The sequence below is a fragment of the Oncorhynchus clarkii genome, chromosome 15, assembly GCF_045791955.1.
Source record: "Oncorhynchus clarkii lewisi isolate Uvic-CL-2024 chromosome 15, UVic_Ocla_1.0, whole genome shotgun sequence".
NCBI lineage: Eukaryota > Metazoa > Chordata > Actinopteri > Salmoniformes > Salmonidae > Oncorhynchus > Oncorhynchus clarkii.
Genome location: NC_092161.1, coordinates 1,244,391 through 1,265,308, shown reverse-complemented (window position 1 = coordinate 1,265,308; position 20,918 = coordinate 1,244,391). Strand labels below are relative to the sequence as shown.

General features: G+C 36.3%; 1 protein-coding gene across 1 annotated transcript in view; it reads right to left on the bottom strand.

The window, feature by feature from the left end:
* LOC139366862 (villin-like) overlaps positions 1–20,589 on the bottom strand; it is a 70,763-nt gene extending 50,174 nt beyond the window's left edge. The window contains exons 1-2 of the mRNA XM_071104556.1: positions 20,482–20,589; positions 651–731 (exon numbers count right to left, since the gene is read on the bottom strand). Of these exons, the coding sequence (XP_070960657.1) occupies positions 651–722 (72 nt within the window). The 5' untranslated portion in view covers positions 723–731; positions 20,482–20,589. The remainder of the gene's footprint in view (positions 1–650; positions 732–20,481) is intronic.
* Positions 20,590–20,918: the final 329 nt, after the last annotated feature.

The window sequence follows — 20,918 nt, the reverse complement described above, 5'->3', positions numbered from 1 at the left end:
CAGAGACCGCTGTATAACCCAGTGGAGACCGCTGTATAACCCAGCAGAGACCGCTGTATAACCCAGTGGAGATCGCTGTATAACCCAGTGGAGACAGCTGTATAACCCAGTGGAGACTGCTGTATAACCCAGTGGAGACAGCTGTATAACCCAGTGGAGACTGCTGTATAACCCAGTGGAGACCAGCTGTATAACCCAGTGGAGACAGCTGTATAACCCAGTGGAGACCAGCTGTATAACCCAGCAGAGACTGCTGTATAACCCAGTGGAGACAGCTGTATAACCCAGCAGAGACCGCTGTATAACGTAGCAGAGACTGCTGTATAAACAGATGTAGGATCTTAATTTGTGCCAGTTTGCTACAGCAGGAAGATAATCCTGTAGCAACAGGAAACGTGAATTTTTAAATAGATACAAATGTATTAACCTTTTTGTAAGGGTTGATACATTTCTCATAAGGGAAAATCAAGTCTACAATTTCAAAGTGGAAATTCCAAACATTAAAAGCCTTTTTAGACCTCAAGTAAACTACAAGTTTAAAATGTCCTGCATTGCAGAAAAGTTATCCTGCAACAGGGTGATCAAATGAAGATCCTACATCTGTTACAGTATATTACAATAGGATGTATTTTGAAAGACGTGGGACTTACATTGATGGTCCAGATCTGTAGGCCAGACTTCCTGCTGACATGCTGAAAGGCTTCTGGACTTTCTTCAGTCATTCTGCACAACTAACAATACAGTAGAGAGCATGCTGAATGTGAATCACCTCAGAAGGGTTGCTGCATGTTTACTAAGAAGTGCCTATCTTCCACAGAGTCTTTAACCACCAAGCCACCAACATATTTGACATACACTGTAAAAAATAAAAATAAACACCCACAAATTTAGTTGTTTCAACTAATTATTTTTAAATAACTGGTTCCACAGCTTCTTTTTGTTTACTTAAACTGAACCCCCCCAAAAATTGTCGACCCACATTTTTATGTCTCGTGTTTATTCAATTAAAAATTATTATTTGGACATCTTAACTAAAAAAAAAGCTGTGCAACTGGTTATACACAACAATAATAATTTCTAGTTGAATTAACGTACTAGACAATTTGAGCAAACAGATCATTTAAAAAATTGATAGAAGTTTTATTCATGTTTTCTCATGTTAGAGATGTTTGGGCCAACTAAAAATGTTAAGTTCAGGTAACACTTTGACCAAAAAGTTGAGTAAACCAAAAAAGTCTGTGGAACTAAAAGTTAGTTGAAACAAATAGATGTTGTTTTACTGTGTACATCGATAACCACCTGGGGTCATTTTGACCCCGAGAAGAAACTATTGGAAAAAGCAACAATCACAGCAAAATATCAAATTCTTTCTTATAAAAAAACATAATTAGGCATGTAAATAATTGTATCCAAAATGTGTTTTTTTGAGCAGAAATCAGGAACATGTGACCTTCCATGTGCCTTAAAAACAAACTTGTACTGTATGTCATCTGTAAATACAAAAAAAATGTTAAATTACGAGCCTAGTTGGTTTAGCAATGGAAAACCCCAGGAACCTTCACGCTAGCCATGATTGGCTGAGATAATGGACATGCCAGGAGATGAGTTCGGATTGAGAATGCAGGCACGTGGGAGACCGGGGAATCGGGGATGAAGGAGTAGCCTGTCCTTGTAAATAAGAATTTGTTCTAAACTGACTTGCCTATTTAAATAAAGGTTACACTAAGAGCATAACATTTCTACACCCAAATTGTATAATTCTAGTCTAACCAATACCCAAACGGAGATTAAGTGAAAATAGAAATCTCATTGATTTATCACTACCAGTGCCCATTGATTTATCTCTACCAGTCCCCATTGATTTATCTCTACCAGTCCCCATTGATTTATCACTACCAGTCCCCATTGATTTATCTCTACCAGTCCCCATTGATTTATCACTACCAGTCCCCATTGATTTATCACTACCAGTCCCCATTGATTTATCTCTACCAGTCCCCATTGATGTATCACTACCAGTCCCCATGCTTGTCTCAGAGCAGCGTGAAACGGTGCTAAAATAGTTGTAGTCTATTGCTTCAAATCCTATTGCTTCTAACTTCAATAGGCTCTTTAAATAAATAAGACCTACACCACTTCTAACAGCACATTACTCAACACTAGCGAGACTCATGTCGCCCACGGTAGGCCTACAGTATATCGAAAAATAAGATCTGACTCTCTGCCAATAATTACATATAGAGGATTGGAGGATATTTCTGTAATTCAGTGATATTTATTCCCATAGTAATTCGTTATGGATCCATAAATAAATAAACATCTGCATTTTGAAAGAGTATTTTTATCATTATTTTATTAACAAAAGTATAAAGATGCCATTATTAGTTACATTGTTTTAGTTTGAACGTGCAGACTGGCACTAAGAACAGAACAGCAGGAACGTTTCCCTAGTCATTACCGTTATTAGTGCAATGCCCCTTAAAGTGTTGTCAGTGGGGTGGGGGGTGGGGTCCCGGGTTGGGACCCCGCCCCCCCTCCACCCCTCCACCCCCACGCCCCTCTCCCTTCCACATGGGCTAGGTCGGTCATCTGTGCTCAACTCTGCGGTCCATCCCGTGCCCCCCCTCTCCCTTCCACATGGGCTAGGTCGGTCATCTGTGCTCAACTCTGCAGTCCATCCCGTGCCCCCTGCCATCGTGCCTTGAACCTTGCATGTGTTCAGTGGATACAGCTGGAGAACTGCACTCGGGATCCGTGACCAATATGACCAATATGACGTTGAAGGAATTGTCCGTAGAACTCCGAGGAAGGATTGTATTGAGGCACAGATCTGGGGAAGGGAACCAAAACATTTCTGCAGCATTTAAGGTCCCCACCAAGAACACAGTGACCTCCATCATTCTTAAATAGAATACGTTTTTAGAACCACTAAGATTCTTCTTAGAACTGGCCGCCCGGCCAAATTGAGCAATCGGGGAGAAAGGCCTTGGTCAGAGAGGTGACCAAGAACCCGATGGTCACTCTGACAGAGCTCCAGAGTTCCCCAGTGGAGATGGGAGAAACTTCCAGAAGGACAACCATCTTTGCAGCACTCCACCAATCAGGCCTTTGCGGTAGACTGGCCAGACGGAAACCTCTCCTCAGTAAAAAGCACCTGACAGCCTGCTTGAAGTTTTTCAAAAGGCACCTAAAGGACTTTCTGACCATGAGAAACAATATTCTCCGGTCTGATGAAACCAAGATTGAACTCTTCAGCCTGAATTCCAAGCGTCACGTCTGGAGGAAACCTGGCATCATCCCTACGGTGAAGCATGGTGGTGGTAGCATCATGCTGTGGGGATGTTTTTCAGCGGCAGAGACTGGGAGACTAGTCAGGATCGAGGCAAAGATGAACGGAGCAAAGTACAGATAGACCATTGATGGCAACCTGTGCCTGAGTGCTCAGGACCTCAGACTGTGGTGAACGTTCACCTTCCAACTGGACAGCAACCATAAGCACATAGCCAAGACAATGCAGGATTGGCTTTGGGACAATTCTCTGAATGTCCTTGAGTGGCCCAGCCAGAGCCCAGGCTTAAACCCAATCTAATCTATCTATCTCTGGAGAGAACTGAAAATATCTGTGCATGACGCTTCCCATCCAACCTGACAAAGCTTGAGAGGATCTGCAGAGAAGAATGGGAGAAACTCCCAAAATACAGGTGTGCCAAGCTGGTAGCGTCATACCAAATAAGACTTAAGGCTGTAATCGCTGCCAAAGGTGCTTCAACAAAGTACTAGGTAAAGGGTCTGAATACTTATGTAAATGTGATATTTCATTATTTTTAACCTGTTTTTGCTTTATCATTATGGGGTATTATCTGTAGATTGATGAGGGGGGAGAATTTTTTTTTAATCCATTTTTGAATAAGGCTTCAACATAACAAAATGGGGAAAAAGTAAAGGGGTCTGAATATTTCCGAATGCACTGTACGTGGTATAGAACCTTAGGCAGGTACATGGGGTGCTACATCACTGCAGATGATATGTCTATCTGGTCAAACTCACTGATACAGGTCCCCGTCCATCCTCTGCTGGTATGGATAACTTGTCATTATGTCTCCAGGGAAACCTATATTCAAATAAAGATCCTATCTGCTGTAGGACTGTAGGTGGAGTTAGATGTTTTGGCCTGGGGTCAAAACACTTCGTATGTCCATATTGATACAGAAACACTCAATGATTTAGATTTGGTAAGAACAAGTTGAATGAAGAATTGAATAAACCACCTCTGGGCTGTGAACAAAAATATGCCTCTGGGGTCAAAATGACTTACTTTTAAGGTTAAAGGCAATATACAGTAGATATTCTGCAGTAAAGAGCCTATTATAAAAGCAGGTAATCTCATGACTGTTCTGGAGAACAGGTGGCCTAAGACCAGCAGGCCTGTCAACTTGGCGTCAACTAGCCACTATGGCAACAAACAACTTCCGCAATCAGGGGCGTGTAATTGCCCCTTCGGACAGATATCAGCACTGCCAGACAAACACACAGGGTGTCACTGAGCAAACACTACGACATATCACATTAGTGTCACGGAAGGACTATAAAATGTCACTGACTGTAAGAATACAGCTTGCTGTACTGTATGAGAACGCAAAGGCAAAACCAAAGCAGAGAACTATGGGTGAGCTTTGATTTATGAGAAGACAGCTACATGACCGCTTTAAATCAAGATAGAGGAAGTCTAGTTACTGAATTAATACAGATTCATTCAGTGGTCATACTTACTATATACAGATAGTTAAATAGAGGAAGTCATACTTACTATATACAGATAGTTAAATAGAGGAAATCATACTTACTATATACAGATAGTTAGATAGAGGAAGTCATACTATATACAGATAGAGGAAGTCTAGTTACTGAATTAATACAGATTCATTCAGTGGTCATACTTACTATGTACATATTGTTAGATAGAGGAAGTCATAAATACTATATACAGATAGTTAAATAGAGGAAGTCATACTTACTATATTCAGATAGTTAAATAGAGGAAGTCATACTTACGATATACAGATAGTTAAATAGAGGAAGTCATACTATAAACAGATAGTTAGATAGAGGAAGTCATACTATAAACAGATAGTTAGATAGAGGAAGTCATACTTACTATATACAGATAGTTAGATAGAGGAAATCATACTATATACAGCTAGTTAGATAGAGGAAGTCATACTATATACAGATAGTTAGATAGAGGAAGTCATACTTACTATATACAGATAGTTAAATAGAGGAAGTCATACTTATTATATACAGATAGTTAGATAGAGGAATTCACACTTACCATATACAGATAGTTAGATAAAGGAAGACATACTTACTATACACAGATAGTTAGATAGAGGAAGTCATACTTACTATTTACAGCTAGTTAGAAAGGGGAAGTCATACTTACTATATACAGATAGTTAGATAGAGGAAGTCATACTATATACAGATAGTTAGATAGAGGAATTCACACTTACTATATACAGATAGTTAAATAGAGGAAGTCATACTTGCCATATACAGATAGTTAGATAGAGGAAGTCATACTTACTATATACAGATAGTTAAATAGAGGAAGTCATACTATATACAGATAGTTAGATAGAGGAAGTCATACTATATTCAGATAGTTAGATAGAGGAAGTCATACTATATACAGATAGTTGGATAGAGGAAGTCATACTTACTATATACAGATAGTTAAATAGAGGAAGTCATACTTACTATATACAGATAGTTAAATAGAGGAATTCACACTTACTATATACAGATATTTAGATAGAGGAAGTCATACTTAGTATATACAGATAGTTAAATAGAGGATGTCATACTTACTATATACAGAGTGTTAAATAGAGGAAGTCATACTATAGACAGATAGTTAGATAGAGGAAGTCATACTATATACAGATAGTTAGATAGAGGAAGTCATGCTTACTATATACAGATGTTTAAATAGAGGAAGTCATACTTACTATATACAGATAGTTAGATAGAGGAATTCACACTTACCATATACCGATAGTTAGATAAAGGAAGACATACTTACTATACACAGATAGTTAGATAGAGGAAGTCATACATACTATATACAGATAGTTAGAAAGGGGAAGTCATACTTACTATATACAGATAGTTAGATAGAGGAAGTCACACTATATACAGATAGTTAGATAGAGGAAGTCATACTTACTATTTACAGCTAGTTAGAAAGGGGAAGTCATACTTACTATATACAGATAGTTAGATAGAGGAAGTCATACTATATACAGATAGTTAGATAGAGGAAGTCATACTTACTATATACAGATAGTTAGATAGAGGAAGTCATACTTAGTATATACAGATAGTTAAATAGAGGATGTCATACTTACTATATACAGAGTGTTAAATAGAGGAAGTCATACTATATACAGATAGTTAGATAGAGGAAGTCATACTATATACAGATAGTTAGATAGAGGAAGTCATACTTACTATATACAGATATTTAAATAGAGGAAGTCATACTTACTATATACAGATAGTTAGATAGAGGAATTCACACTTACCATATACAGATAGTTAGATAAAGGAAGACATACTTACTATACACAGATAGTTAGATAGAGGAAGTCATACATACTATATACAGATAGTTAGAAAGGGGAAGTCATACTTACTATATACAGATAGTTAGATAGAGGAAGTCACAATATATACAGATAGTTAGATAGAGGAAGTCATACTTACTATTTACAGCTAGTTAGAAAGGGGAAGTCATACTTACTATATACAGATAGTTAGATGGAGGAAGTCATACTATATACAGATAGTTAGATAGAGGAAGTCATACTTACTATATACAGATAGTTAGATAGAGGAAGTCATACGTACGATATACAGATAGTTAAATAGAGGAAGTCATACTATATACAGATAGTTAGATAGAGGAAGTCATACTATATTCAGATAGTTAGATAGAGGAAGTCATACTATATACAGATAGTTAGATAGAGGAAGTCATACTTACTATATACAGATAGTTAAATAGAGGAAGTCATACTTACTATATACAGATAGTTAAATAGAGGAATTCACACTTACTATATACAGATAGTTAGATAGAGGAAGTCATACTTAGTATATACAGATAGTTAAATAGAGGATGTCATACTTACTATATACAGAGTGTTAAATAGAGGAAGTCATACTATATACAGATAGTTAGATAGAGGAAGTCATACTTACTATATACAGATGTTTAAATAGAGGAAGTCATACTTACTATATACAGATAGTTAGATAGAGGAATTCACACTTACCATATACAGATAGTTAGATAAAGGAAGACATACTTACTATACACAAGATAGTTAGATAGAGGAAGTCATACATACTATATACAGATAGTTAGAAAGGGGAAGTCATACTTACTATATACAGATAGTTAGATAGAGGAAGTCACACTATATACAGATAGTTAGATAGAGGAAGTCATACTTACTATTTACAGCTAGTTAGAAAGGGGAAGTCATACTTACTATATACAGATAGTTAGATAGAGGAAGTCATACTATATACAGATAGTTAGATAGAGGAAGTCATACTTACTATATACAGATAGTTAGATAGAGGAAGTCATACTATATACAGATAGTTAGATAGAGGAAGTCATACTTACTATATACAGATGTTTAAATAGAGGAAGTCATACTTACTATATACAGATAGTTAGATAGAGGAATTCACACTTACCATATACAGATAGTTAGATAAAGGAAGACATACTTACTATACACAGATAGTTAGATAGAGGAAGTCATACATACTATATATAGATAGTTAGAAAGGGGAAGTCATACTTACTATATACAGATAGTTAGATAGAGGAAGTCACACTATATACAGATAGTTAGATAGAGGAAGTCATACTTACTATTTACAGCTAGTTAGAAAGGGGAAGTCATACTTACTATATACAGATAGTTAGATAGAGGAAGTCATACTATATACAGATAGTTAGATAGAGGAAGTCATACTTACTATATACAGATAGTTAGATAGAGGAAGTCATACTTAGTATATACAGATAGTTAAATAGAGGATGTCATACTTACTATATACAGAGTGTTAAATAGAGGAAGTCATACTATATACAGATAGTTAGATAGAGGAAGTCATACTATATACAGATAGTTAGATAGAGGAAGTCATACTTACTATATACAGATATTTAAATAGAGGAAGTCATACTTACTATATACAGATAGTTAGATAGAGGAATTCACACTTACCACATACAGATAGTTAGATAAAGGAAGACATACTTACTATACACAGATAGTTAGATAGAGGAAGTCATACATACTATATACAGATAGTTAGAAAGGGGAATTCATACTTACTATATACAGATAGTTAGATAGAGGAAGTCACACTATATACAGATAGTTAGATAGAGGAAGTCATATTTACTATATACAGATATTTAGATAGAGGAAATCATACTATATACAGTTAGTTAGATAGAGGAAGTCATACTATATACAGATAGTTAGATAGAGGAAGTCATACTTACTATATACAGATAGTTAAATAGAGGAAGTCATACTTATTATATACAGATAGTTAGATAGAGGAATTCACACTTACCATATACAGATAGTTAGATAAAGGAAGACATACTTACTATACACAGATAGTTAGATAGAGGAAGTCATACTTACTATTTACAGCTAGTTAGAAAGGGGAAGTCATACTTACTATATACAGATAGTTAGATAGAGGAAGTCATACTATATACAGATAGTTAGATAGAGGAAGTCATACTTACTATATACATATAGTTAGATAGAGGAAGTCATACTTAGTATATACAGATAGTTAAATAGAGGATGTCATACTTACTATATACAGAGTGTTAAATAGAGGAAGTCATACTATATACAGATAGTTAGATAGAGGAAGTCATACTATATACAGATAGTTAGATAGAGGAAGTCATACTTACTATATACAGATATTTAAATAGAGGAAGTCATACTTACTATATACAGATAGTTAGATAGAGGAATTCACACTTACCATATACAGATAGTTAGATAAAGGAAGACATACTTACTATACACAGATAGTTAGATAGAGGAAGTCATACATACTATATACAGATAGTTAGAAAGGGGAATTCATACTTACTATATACAGATAGTTAGATAGAGGAAGTCACACTATATACAGATAGTTAGATAGAGGAAGTCATATTTACTATATACAGATATTTAGATAGAGGAAATCATACTATATACAGTTAGTTAGATAGAGGAAGTCATACTATATACAGATAGTTAGATAGAGGAAGTCATACTTACTATATACAGATAGTTAAATAGAGGAAGTCATACTTATTATATACAGATAGTTAGATAGAGGAATTCACACTTACCATATACAGATAGTTAGATAAAGGAAGACATACTTACTATACACAGATAGTTAGATAGAGGAAGTCATACTTACTATTTACAGCTAGTTAGAAAGGGGAAGTCATACTTACTATATACAGATAGTTAGATAGAGGAAGTCATACTATATACAGATAGTTAGATAGAGGAATTCACACTTACTATATACAGATAGTTAGATAGAGGAAGTCATACTTACTATATACAGATAGTTAGATAGAGGAAGTCATACTATATACAGATAGAGGAAGTCTAGTTACTGAATTAATACAGATTCATTCAGTGGTAATACTTACTATATACATATTGTTAGATAGAGGAAGTCATACTTACTATATACAGATAGTTAAATAGAGGAAGTCATACTTACGATATACAGATAGTTAAATAGAGGAAGTCATACTATATACAGATAGTTAGATAGAGGAAGTCATACTATATTCAGATAGTTAGATAGAGGAAGTCATACTATATACAGATAGTTAGATAGAGGAAGTCATACTTACTATATACAGATAGTTAAATAGAGGAAGTCATACTTACTATATACAGATAGTTAAATAGAGGAATTCACACTTACTATATACAGATCGTTAGATAGAGGAAGTCATACTTAGTATATACAGATAGTTAAATAGAGGATGTCATACTTACTATATACAGAGTGTTAAATAGAGGAAGTCATACTATATACAGATAGTTAGATAGATGAAGTCATACTATATACAGATAGTTAGATAGAGGAAGTCATACTTACTATATACAGATGTTTAAATAGAGGAAGTCATACTTACTATATACAGATAGTTAGATAGAGGAAGTCATACTTAGTATATACAGATAGTTAAATAGAGGATGTCATACTTACTATATACAGAGTGTTAAATAGAGGAAGTCATACTATATACAGATAGCTAGATAGAGGAAGTCATACTTACTATATACAGATGTTTAAATAGAGGAAGTCATACTTACTATATACAGATAGTTAGATAGAGGAATTCACACTTACCATATACAGATAGTTAGATAAAGGAAGACATACTTACTATACACAGATAGTTAGATAGAGGAAGTCATACATACTATATACAGATAGTTAGAAAGGGGAAGTCATACTTACTATATACAGATAGTTAGATAGAGGAAGTCACACTATATACAGATAGTTAGATAGAGGAAGTCATACTTACTATTTACAGCTAGTTAGAAAGGGGAAGTCATACTTACTATATACAGATAGTTAGATAGAGGAAGTCATACTATATACAGATAGTTAGATAGAGGAAGTCATACTTACTATATACAGATAGTTAGATAGAGGAAGTCATACTATATACAGATAGTTAGATAGAGGAAGTCATACTTACTATATACAGATGTTTAAATAGAGGAAGTCATACTTACTATATACAGATAGTTAGATAGAGGAATTCACACTTACCATATACAGATAGTTAGATAAAGGAAGACATACTTACTATACACAGATAGTTAGATAGAGGAAGTCATACATACTATATACAGATAGTTAGAAAGGGGAAGTCATACTTACTATATACAGATAGTTAGATAGAGGAAGTCACACTATATACAGATAGTTAGATAGAGGAAGTCATACTTACTATTTACAGCTAGTTAGAAAGGGGAAGTCATACTTACTATATACAGATAGTTAGATAGAGGAAGTCATACTATATACAGATAGTTAGATAGAGGAAGTCATACTTACTATATACAGATAGTTAGATAGAGGAAGTCATACTTAGTATATACAGATAGTTAAATAGAGGATGTCATACTTACTATATACAGAGTGTTAAATAGAGGAAGTCATTCTATATACAGATAGTTAGATAGAGGAAGTCATACTATATACAGATAGTTAGATAGAGGAAGTCATACTTACTATATACAGATATTTAAATAGAGGAAGTCATACTTACTATATACAGATAGTTAGATAGAGGAATTCACACTTACCATATACAGATAGTTAGATAAAGGAAGACATACTTACTATACACAGATAGTTAGATAGAGGAAGTCATACATACTATATACAGATAGTTAGAAAGGGGAAGTCATACTTACTATATACAGATAGTTAGATAGAGGAAGTCACACTATATACAGATAGTTAGATAGAGGAAGTCATATTTACTATATACAGATATTTAGATAGAGGAAATCATACTATATACAGCTAGTTAGATAGAGGAAGTCATACTATATACAGATAGTTAGATAGAGGAAGTCATACTTACTATATACAGATAGTTAAATAGAGGAAGTCATACTTATTATATACAGATAGTTAGATAGAGGAATTCACACTTACCATATACAGATAGTTAGATAAAGGAAGACATACTTACTATACACAGATAGTTAGATAGAGGAAGTCATACTTACTATTTACAGCTAGTTAGAAAGGGGAAGTCATACTTACTATATACAGATAGTTAGATAGAGGAAGTCATACTATATACAGATAGTTAGATAGAGGAATTCACACTTACTATATACAGATAGTTAAATAGAGGAAGTCATACTTGCCATATACAGATAGTTAGATAGAGGAAGTCATACTTACTATATACAGATAGTTAGATAGAGGAAGTCATACTATATACAGATAGAGGAAGTCTAGTTACTGAATTAATACAGATTCATTCAGTGGTAATACTTACTATATACATATTGTTAGATAGAGGAAGTCATACTTACTATATACAGATAGTTAAATAGAGGAAGTCATACTTACGATATACAGATAGTTAAATAGAGGAAGTCATACTATATACAGATAGTTAGATAGAGGAAGTCATACTATATTCAGATAGTTAGATAGAGGAAGTCATACTATATACAGATAGTTAGATAGAGGAAGTCATACTTACTATATACAGATAGTTAAATAGAGGAAGTCATACTTACTATATACAGATAGTTAAATAGAGGAATTCACACTTACTATATACAGATAGTTAGATAGAGGAAGTCATACTTAGTATATACAGATAGTTAAATAGAGGATGTCATACTTACTATATACAGAGTGTTAAATAGAGGAAGTCATACTATATACAGATAGTTAGATAGATGAAGTCATACTATATACAGATAGTTAGATAGAGGAAGTCATACTTACTATATACAGATGTTTAAATAGAGGAAGTCATACTTACTATATACAGATAGTTAGATAGAGGAATTCACACTTACCATATACCGATAGTTAGATAAAGGAAGACATACTTACTATACACAGATAGTTAGATAGAGGAAGTCATACATACTATATACAGATAGTTAGAAAGGGGAAGTCATACTTACTATATACAGATAGTTAGATAGAGGAAGTCACACTATATACAGATAGTTAGATAGAGGAAGTCATACTTACTATTTACAGCTAGTTAGAAAGGGGAAGTCATACTTACTATATACAGATAGTTAGATAGAGGAAGTCATACTATATACAGATAGTTAGATAGAGGAAGTCATACTTACTATATACAGATAGTTAGATAGAGGAAGTCATACTTAGTATATACAGATAGTTAAATAGAGGATGTCATACTTACTATATACAGAGTGTTAAATAGAGGAAGTCATACTATATACAGATAGTTAGATAGAGGAAGTCATACTATATACAGATAGTTAGATAGAGGAAGTCATACTTACTATATACAGATATTTAAATAGAGGAAGTCATACTTACTATATGCAGATAGTTAGATAGAGGAATTCACACTTACCATATACAGATAGTTAGATAAAGGAAGACATACTTACTATACACAGATAGTTAGATAGAGGAAGTCATACATACTATATACAGATAGTTAGAAAGGGGAAGTCATACTTACTATATACAGATAGTTAGATAGAGGAAGTCACAATATATACAGATAGTTAGATAGAGGAAGTCATACTTACTATTTACAGCTAGTTAGAAAGGGGAAGTCATACTTACTATATACAGATAGTTAGATGGAGGAAGTCATACTATATACAGATAGTTAGATAGAGGAAGTCATACTTACTATATACAGATAGTTAGATAGAGGAAGTCATACTTACGATATACAGATAGTTAAATAGAGGAAGTCATACTATATACAGATAGTTAGATAGAGGAAGTCATACTATATTCAGATAGTTAGATAGAGGAAGTCATACTATATACAGATAGTTAGATAGAGGAAGTCATACTTACTATATACAGATAGTTAAATAGAGGAAGTCATACTTACTATATACAGATAGTTAAATAGAGGAATTCACACTTACTATATACAGATAGTTAGATAGAGGAAGTCATACTATATACAGATAGTTAGATAGAGGAAGTCATACTATATTCAGATAGTTAGATAGAGGAAGTCATACTATATACAGATAGTTAGATAGAGGAAGTCATGCTTACTATATACAGATAGTTAGATAGAGGAAGTCATACTTAGTATATACAGATAGTTAAATAGAGGATGTCATACTTACTATATACAGAGTGTTAAATAGAGGAAGTCATACTATATACAGATAGTTAGATAGAGGAAGTCATACTATATACAGATAGTTAGATAGAGGAAGTCATACTTACTATATACAGATATTTAAATAGAGGAAGTCATACTTACTATATACAGATAGTTAGATAGAGGAATTCACACTTACCATATACAGATAGTTAGATAAAGGAAGACATACTTACTATACACAGATAGTTAGATAGAGGAAGTCATACATACTATATACAGATAGTTAGAAAGGGGAAGTCATACTTACTATATACAGATAGTTAGATAGAGGAAGTCACACTATATACAGATAGTTAGATAGAGGAAGTCATACCTACTATTTACAGCTAGTTAGAAAGGGGAAGTCATACTTAGTATATACAGATAGTTAGATAGAGGAAGTCATACTATATACAGATAGTTAGATAGAGGAAGTCATACTTACTATATACAGATAGTTAGATAGAGGAAGTCATACTTACTATATACAGATAGTTAGATAGAGGAAGTCATATTTACTATATACAGATATTTAGATAGAGGAAGTCATACTATATACAGATAGTGAGATAGAGGAAGTCATACTATATACAGATAGTTAGATAGAGGAAGTCATACTTAGTGTATACAGATAGTTAAATAGAGGATGTCATACTTACTACATACAGAGTGTTAAATAGAGGAAGTCATACTATATACAGATAGTTAGATAGAGGAAGGCATACTATATACAGATATTTAAATAGAGGAAGTCATACTTACTATATACAGATAGTTAGATAGAGGAATTCACACTTACCATTTACAGGTAGTTAGATAAAGGAAGACATACTTACTATATACAGATAGTTAGATAGAGGAAGTCATACATACTATATACAGATAGTTAGAAAGGGGAAGTCATACTTACTATATACAGATAGTTAGATAGAGGAAGTCACACTATATACAGATAGTTAGAAATAGGAAGTCATACTATATACAGATAGTTAGATAGAGGAAGTCATACTTACTATATACAGATAGTTAGATAGAGGAAGTCATACTTACTATATACAGATAGTTAGATAGAGGAAGTCATATTTACTATATACAGATATTTAGATAGAGGAAGTCATACTATATACAGATAGTTAGATAGAGGAAGTCATACTATATACAGATAGTTAGATAGAGGAAGTCATACTTATTATATACAGATAGTTAGATAGAGGAAGTCAAATTTACTATATACCGATATTTAGATAGAGGAAGTCATACTATATACAATTTAAGAGTACTATTACAACCTTCTCTTTTTAGAAACAGGATTGAGTGTTGCTGAGCAGCTGACAGGTCCAAGGTGTAGTGAGGACAGGGAGTGTGTGGTGAGTGGAGCTTGGTGACCTCAAACAGGATATGAACCGGCTGCCTGAAAAAATCTCAAGCTAACTATCCCCAGCCCTTATTAAAACCTGCTCAGTCATGGTACCAGGAATGTGTCCCAAATGGCAGCCTACTCCCTACGTAAGGAACTATGGGGCCCTCAAACACCAAACCTCTTTGGGCCGTGGCCAATAGTAGTTCATTACATAGGGAGTAGTGTGCCATTTTGGGACAGAAACCTAATCTCAGATTAAGGCCTGACTCATTTAAAACAAACATGAATGTCACTGCAGTATTCACGTCAACTTCAACAATAGGGTTAGTGCTAACAGTGATTTCACTGGCAACGCCCCAGTGGTTCTGAAGGCCAAACCAGGATGCCTGTCACCTATCATCGTTACTACTACTAAATGTGGAGTCGGGTAAGGTGGAGTCAGGTAAAATTGAATGCACGGTTTATCCAGCATACACACTGATCCCATGACTCATCATCATCATGTCAACTGAAGGTCAACATTCCAAATAAAAAATGTGGTATGATTAATCTACCCTGAACTAATTAGTTTACTACTGTCCTATAATTATTTACCACTACCTAACTACTACAGGCTTCTGGAAGTGACTAGAAGTGATTAGAAGTGACTGAGTCAACACTGTTCTGCTGGCAGACTGGCATATGGAGGACAACTCCTTTAGTACATCAAAGGGTGCTGTTTATATGTCTGTTGACCGTATCAAAATGATCCCAATATACTGCAGCACTAGCTTAGTGGTCCTATGTGATGGAACCAGAAGAAATATCTGGCATAAGGTGACTTTGTTCAATTCCAACTGCTAGTTCAACTGATGACTACACCTTGTCCTACCAGGCTTCTAGTTTCTCCTCAGACAAACAGATTGTGAACAAGTCCATTAACTAACCTCCACCCACCAATAGTTGAGTTTCACATGAGAAGTTTTTTTTTTTTTTTTTTTAATTTCACCTTTATTTAACCAGGTAGGCTAGTTGAGAACAAGTTCTCATTTGCAACTGCGACCTGGCCAAGATAAGGCATAGCAGTGTGAACAGACAACACAGAGTTACACATGGAGTAAACAATTAACAAGTCAATAACACAGTAGAAAAAAGGGGAGTCTATATATACATTGTGTGCAAAAGGCATGAGAAGGTAGGCAAATAATTACAATTATGCAGATTAACACTGGAGTGATAAATGATCAGATGGTTATGTAAAGGTAGAGATATTGGTGTGCAAAAGAGCAGAAAAATAAATAAATAAAAACAGTATGGGGATGAGGTAGGTGAAAATGGGTGGGCTATTTACCAATAGACTATGTACAGCTGCAGCGATCGGTTAGCTGCTCAGATAGCAGATGTTTGAAGTTGGTGAGGGAGATAAAAGTCTCCAAGTAACAACTGCAGTACTTAAAAGTCATGATCAGCCTTATTAAAATAGCACTGATGGAGCTCTCACTTCAACAACCTTCCCTAAGTCATCCTAACCCTTCCTATGATCTAACAGTTCCTATCCCTAACCCTTCCTAATCATAATCCTTCATATGCCCTAACCCATCCTAACCCTTTCTAACCTTTCCTCAACACTCCTAACCACTCCAAACCACTCCTAACCTTTCCTAACCCTTCAAAACGCCTCCTAACCGTTCCTAACCCTTCAAAACCCCTCCTAACCGTTCCTAACCCTTCAAAACCCCTCCTAACCGTTCCTAACCCTCCCTAACCACTCTAAACCCTTCATAACCCTTCAAAACCCCTCCAAACCCTTCCCTTCCTAACACCTCCTAACCCTTCATAACCCTTCAAAACCCCTCCAAACCCTTCCCTTCCTAACACCTCCTAATCCTTCCTAAACCCTCCGAACCCCTCCAAACCCTTCCTTACTGTCATGACTGTCCTGATCAGGTCAGGTTACAGGAGACCACAACCCTACAGATTATCTCTCAACCCCAACAGAGGAGGAGAGATCTAGGGGTCTGAAGATGTGGGGGCCACAGACACATTCCTTTTATCCTGTCACTATGGAGAACCAGCCTCAGAACATTAAACATGAAATAAAGGGACTTTGGAACAATGGTTTCCGTCAGCCACAATGGTGGTCATGACGATAGATGGAATATGAAAATGTATGTCATTTTTGTTTTGTTATTAAAGGTTATAGATGACGTTATTTCGAAAACAGTGTAACGTGAAGAGTTTTCCTAGTAGATGTTTGATGTTTATACATTGTACGTTGTATGGAAAATATCCTAATCAAAGAGAATGTGTTGGGGAAGATGAAATGTTAAGTTAGTTGTCTAGAATTGGATTTGAATAAAATCTAGACCTTGCCTCATTAATTTGGTAAGCCCAGAGAATTGTCCTAAAAAAGGCGGTTACGCCCACTTCTGACCCAAGTGTATAAAACCTGTGAGTATAGAATTTACAGGAAGACTACGTGACCCCAGCTGCAGCAAGGTCTAAAAAGTCAACGAACCCAGAAGCAAGTTTGAGGACAAAGAAATCCTTTTCTACCCAAGCTACGGATGAGTAGCTGTGTCTAAGCGGGTGAATTCAAGTCGAACCACCTAGCCTCCATCTCCCATCGAATCGTGGTATCTAAAGGGTTTCATTCCTATGCTGTGAGCTCTGAGCTACAGAGCTGTCTGTCCTCAGAAGACCCCTTCCAGAGCAAAGGGTTAGGGTACAGACTCCTAAGCCCAAAAGGACACTGACAGCGGGAGGACGATCAGGGAGGTGCGCCGGGGGAGTGTGTCATCGAACAGCTGAAGGCCTACGCAGAGAATCCTCTGAGATCATCCCCACATAATTACATCATTATATTCTGACCCATAAGAGCGGCAGTTTGGGGCAAGGCTAGGGTTAGAATAGCATAGCTGACAAATTCACCCAAATGTATATTTCTCTTGTGTACTCTTTTTCTCTCTCTTTTTAAATCCTCATTGTGAGTAACAACCGCTATAGTGTGTTGGCCCGTTATACTAAGTTCTAATCAATAGCCTATAATGTGTTTTGTCTATGTGTATCTTTTATCATCATTTTAGCTTTTTAGTAAATAAATATTCAACTAAGATTGGTTTGGTACAAATTAATTAGTGGGACCAGGGTCCGTGCAGTTTTACGGGCTATACGACGTTCAGAACGAGATTGTAGAGGTAATTGGTTAATTAGCGGCTGTTGTAAAATCGATATTCTGATATTCTTTGAGTTAATTTGGGAAATAGAAACTCAATAAAAACTAGTTTTCACATGGTGCCCCAGGTTAATGAGTTAATAATTGCTTGATTCAGTTAATCACGCAATTAGAAACTTTAATCATTCGATGAACAACAGTCGTCACATTAACTAATACAACGTCACAACACTTCCTAACCCATCCTAACCCCACCTAACACATCCTAATCCCTCCTAACCCTTCTATCACCTCCTAACCTGTCCTACACCCACCTAACACTTCCTAACCCTTCTATCACCTCCTAACCTGTCCTATACCCACCTAACACCTCCTAACCCTTCCTAAACCCTCCCAACCCTTCTATCACCTCCTAACCTGTCCTATACCCACCTAACACTTCCTAACCCTTCTATCACCTCCTAACCTGTCCTATACCCTCCTAACCCTTCATAACCCCTCCCAACCCTTCCTAAACCCTCCTAACCCTTCCTATACCCACCTAACCCTTCATAACCCCTCCTAACCCCTCCTAACACTTCCCAACCCTTTCTAACCCTTCCTACACCCTCCTAACCCTACCTATACCCACCTAACCCTTCATAACCCCTCCTAACCCCTCCTAACACTTCCTAACCCCTCCTAACCCTTCCTAAACCCTCCTAACCCTTCCTAACCCTCCTAACCTGTCCTACCCTCTCCTAACACTTCCCAGCCCCTCCTAACCCCTTGCTAACCCCTCCTAACCTATCCCAACCCTTTCTAACACCTACCGACCCTTCCTAACCTATCCTAACCCCACCTAACCCCTCCAAACCCCTCATATCCCCTCCTAACCGTTCCTAACCTCTCCTAACCCTTCCTAGCCCTTCCTAAACCTTTCTAACCTGTCCTATCCCCTCCTAACCCTTCCCAGCCCCTCCAAACCTTTCCTAACCCCTCCTAACCTCCCATAAACTCCCCTAACCCCTTCCTAACCCCCACTGACCCTCCCAAACCCTTCCTAAACGCCACCTAACCCCTCTAAACCCTTCCAAACCTATTCTAGCTCTTATTAACATCTCCTAAACCCTCCAAACCCTTCCTAACCCCTCATAACCGTTCCTAACCTCTCCTAACCCTTCCTAATCTCTCCTAACCCCTCCTGACCCTTCCTATTCTCTCCTAACCCCTCATAACCCTTCCTAACCCCTCCTAACCCTTCATAACCTCTCCTAACCCTTCATAACCTCTCCTAACCCTTCCTAACCCTTCCTAATCTCTCCTAACCCCTCCTAACCCTTCCTAACCCTTCCTAACCCTTCCTGATCATTTCTTACCTCTCCTATCCGTTCCCAACCTCTCCTAACCCTTCCTAACCCCTCCTAACTCTTCCTAACCCCTCCTAACCCTTCCTAACCCCTCCTAACCCTTCATAACCTCTCCTAACCCTTCCTAACCCTTCCTAACCAATCCTAACGATTCCTAACCCCTCCTAACCCTTCCTAACCCCTCCTGACCATTCCTAACCTCTCCTAACCCCTCCTAACATCTCCTAACCCTTCATAACCCCTCCTAACCCTTCCTAATCTCTCCTAACCCCTCCTAACCCTAACCCATGGCTTACTGCTGATGGAAAAACTGGTTCCACATCTATTAAGCACTATTATTATCAGACAATGGTCAGTGTGCACACCTTACTAAGTACATAGAACTACCTCATAATATACTTCCAACTCCCTGGTGAATTCACAAAGAAAGCTTTATGTGCCAGTTCACAGAGAATGAACTTTACAGTCGACAATACCTGTAACAACACTGACTGAAAGAGCAATATATCAACCTTATCAATCTCAACATGAAAACAGACTGATTTAACAGTAGTGAAAGAATAACACTGTCATTGATGAAATAACTACCATGCTGTATGAATCTTACCTATGGCAGGTGAGTGATACAGGATGGGCCAGGTATAGGAGAAGCAGTGATATCTCCGGTGGTCTGGTCTGGATATAACTCTAAGTGAGAACTATAACTACTCCTCTCTCTCCCTCTGTGTCAGTATGAGTGTGTGTGGTGGCGTCGGTAAGGTAGGGTGTGTTTATGTCTGTCCTCCCACTGTTCTGAACACACCTACACCTCACTACCTACTCTCCCTTCCTATCTACAAACCTACAGTTGAAGTCAGAAGTTTACATACACCTTAGCCAAATCTTTTTAAACTCAGTATTTCATAATTCCTTAAATTTAATCCTAGTAAAAATTCCCTGTTTTAGGTCGGTTAGGATCACACACTTTATTTTAAGAATGTGAAATGTCAGAATAATAGTAGAGAGAATGATTTATTTCAGCTTTTACTTCTTTCATCACATTCC